The sequence below is a fragment of the Microtus ochrogaster genome, chromosome 8 (assembly GCF_000317375.1).
Source record: "Microtus ochrogaster isolate Prairie Vole_2 chromosome 8, MicOch1.0, whole genome shotgun sequence".
In the NCBI taxonomy this organism is placed as follows: Eukaryota; Metazoa; Chordata; class Mammalia; order Rodentia; family Cricetidae; genus Microtus; species Microtus ochrogaster.
The window spans coordinates 46,825-48,266 of record NC_022015.1 but is presented as its reverse complement, the minus strand read 5'-3'; the positions used below and the strand labels follow the sequence as shown (position 1 = coordinate 48,266).

Sequence of the window (1,442 nt, the reverse complement as noted above, 5' to 3'; positions counted from 1 at the left end):
AAGAACTTTAATATTACAGAGTGACTCATCCCTGCAGGCAAATAGATATGGCTGCTTGGGCATCTTTAAAGGCAATTGTATTATTTGTGTATTAATAGTAAAACTACCCATTTATAAACCCCTTCCTGTAATGTGTCCATCATAGTCTGTTCTGTCAGGAGCTACACTACCTCATGGCTCTCCTGGAAGAAGGGAACCACACTGCAGTGACAGAGTTCATTCTATTGGGCCTGACAGATGACCCAGTCCTTAGAGTCATCCTCTTCACCATCATCCTCTGCATCTACCTGGTGACCGTGTCTGGGAACCTCAGCACCATCCTTCTCATCAGAGTTTCTTCCCAGCTCCATCACCCCATGTACTTTTTTCTCAGTCACTTGGCCTCTGCTGACATAGGCTACTCATCTTCTGTCACACCCAATATGCTTGTCGGCTTCCTGGTGGAGAGAAATACCATCTCCTACTTTGGATGTGCCATCCAACTGGGCTCAGCTGTTTTCTTTGGGACAGTTGAATGTTTCCTTCTGGCTGCCATGGCTTATGATCGTTTTATAGCAATCTGTAACCCACTGCTTTATTCAACCAAAATGTCCACACAAGTTTGTGTCCAGTTGCTTGTAGTATCCTATGTTGGTGGTTTTCTTAATTCTTCCTCCTTCACTATGTCCTTTTTTTCTTTTCTCTTCTGTGGACCAAACAGGATCAATCACTTTTTCTGTGATTTTACTCCTGTAGTTGAACTCTCCTGTTCTGATAACAGCATCCTTCTAGTTCTAGATTCATTTTCTGCTGGTTCTATTATTTTGATCACAGTGTTTGTCATAGCCGTCTCCTACATCTACATCCTCATCACCATCCTGAAGATGCGCTCCTCTGAGGGCCGCCAGAAGGCCTTCTCCACCTGCACCTCCCACCTCACTGCAGTCACTCTGTTCTATGGGACCACCACATTCATCTATGTGATGCCCAAGTCCAGCTACTCCACAGACCAGAACAAGGTGATATCTGTGTTCTACATGGTGGTGATCCCCATGTTGAACCCCCTCATCTACAGCCTAAGAAATAATGAGATCAAGAGTGCTCTGAAGAGACAACTTGGTAGGAAACCCTTTTCTTAGAGCTATCTGTTATTTCTAAGACTTGATATATTAATAATGCCGAATTGATATATTACTAAAGTGAGTGTCCTGACTGAAAAAGCTTGATGACATGTTAGTTTGTGAGGAGCTTTTCAATAAACATGAGGGTTCAAATTTTATATTACATAGAAAATTAAAAGTTTCTTTAACAAAAATTAAATCAATTTTATAATTAAGGGCATAAATTATTTATACAAATATAAATTGCTATAGGATAGGATCATTTCAGGTTCCCTATCTTCAGCTGCCCCAGGAACTAACTGGGGACCTCTCCTTAGGCACCTGGAAGCCCCTCTAGGTCCA

General features: G+C 42.0%; 1 protein-coding gene across 1 annotated transcript; it reads left to right on the top strand.

The window, feature by feature from the left end:
• Positions 1-173: 173 nt before the first annotated feature.
• On the top strand, positions 174-1,118 carry LOC101986563 (olfactory receptor 502-like). Its single transcript, XM_005350961.2, has one exon. It carries the CDS (start codon positions 174-176, stop codon positions 1,116-1,118), a length of 945 nt encoding a protein of 314 aa, XP_005351018.1.
• The last annotated feature ends 324 nt before the right edge of the window (positions 1,119-1,442 follow it).

Bases quoted from the DNA above. Each gene is read 5' to 3' on its own strand.
- LOC101986563 (XM_005350961.2), top strand. From the start codon at position 174: ATGGCTCTCCTGGAAGAAGGGAACCACACTGCAGTGACAGAGTTCATT.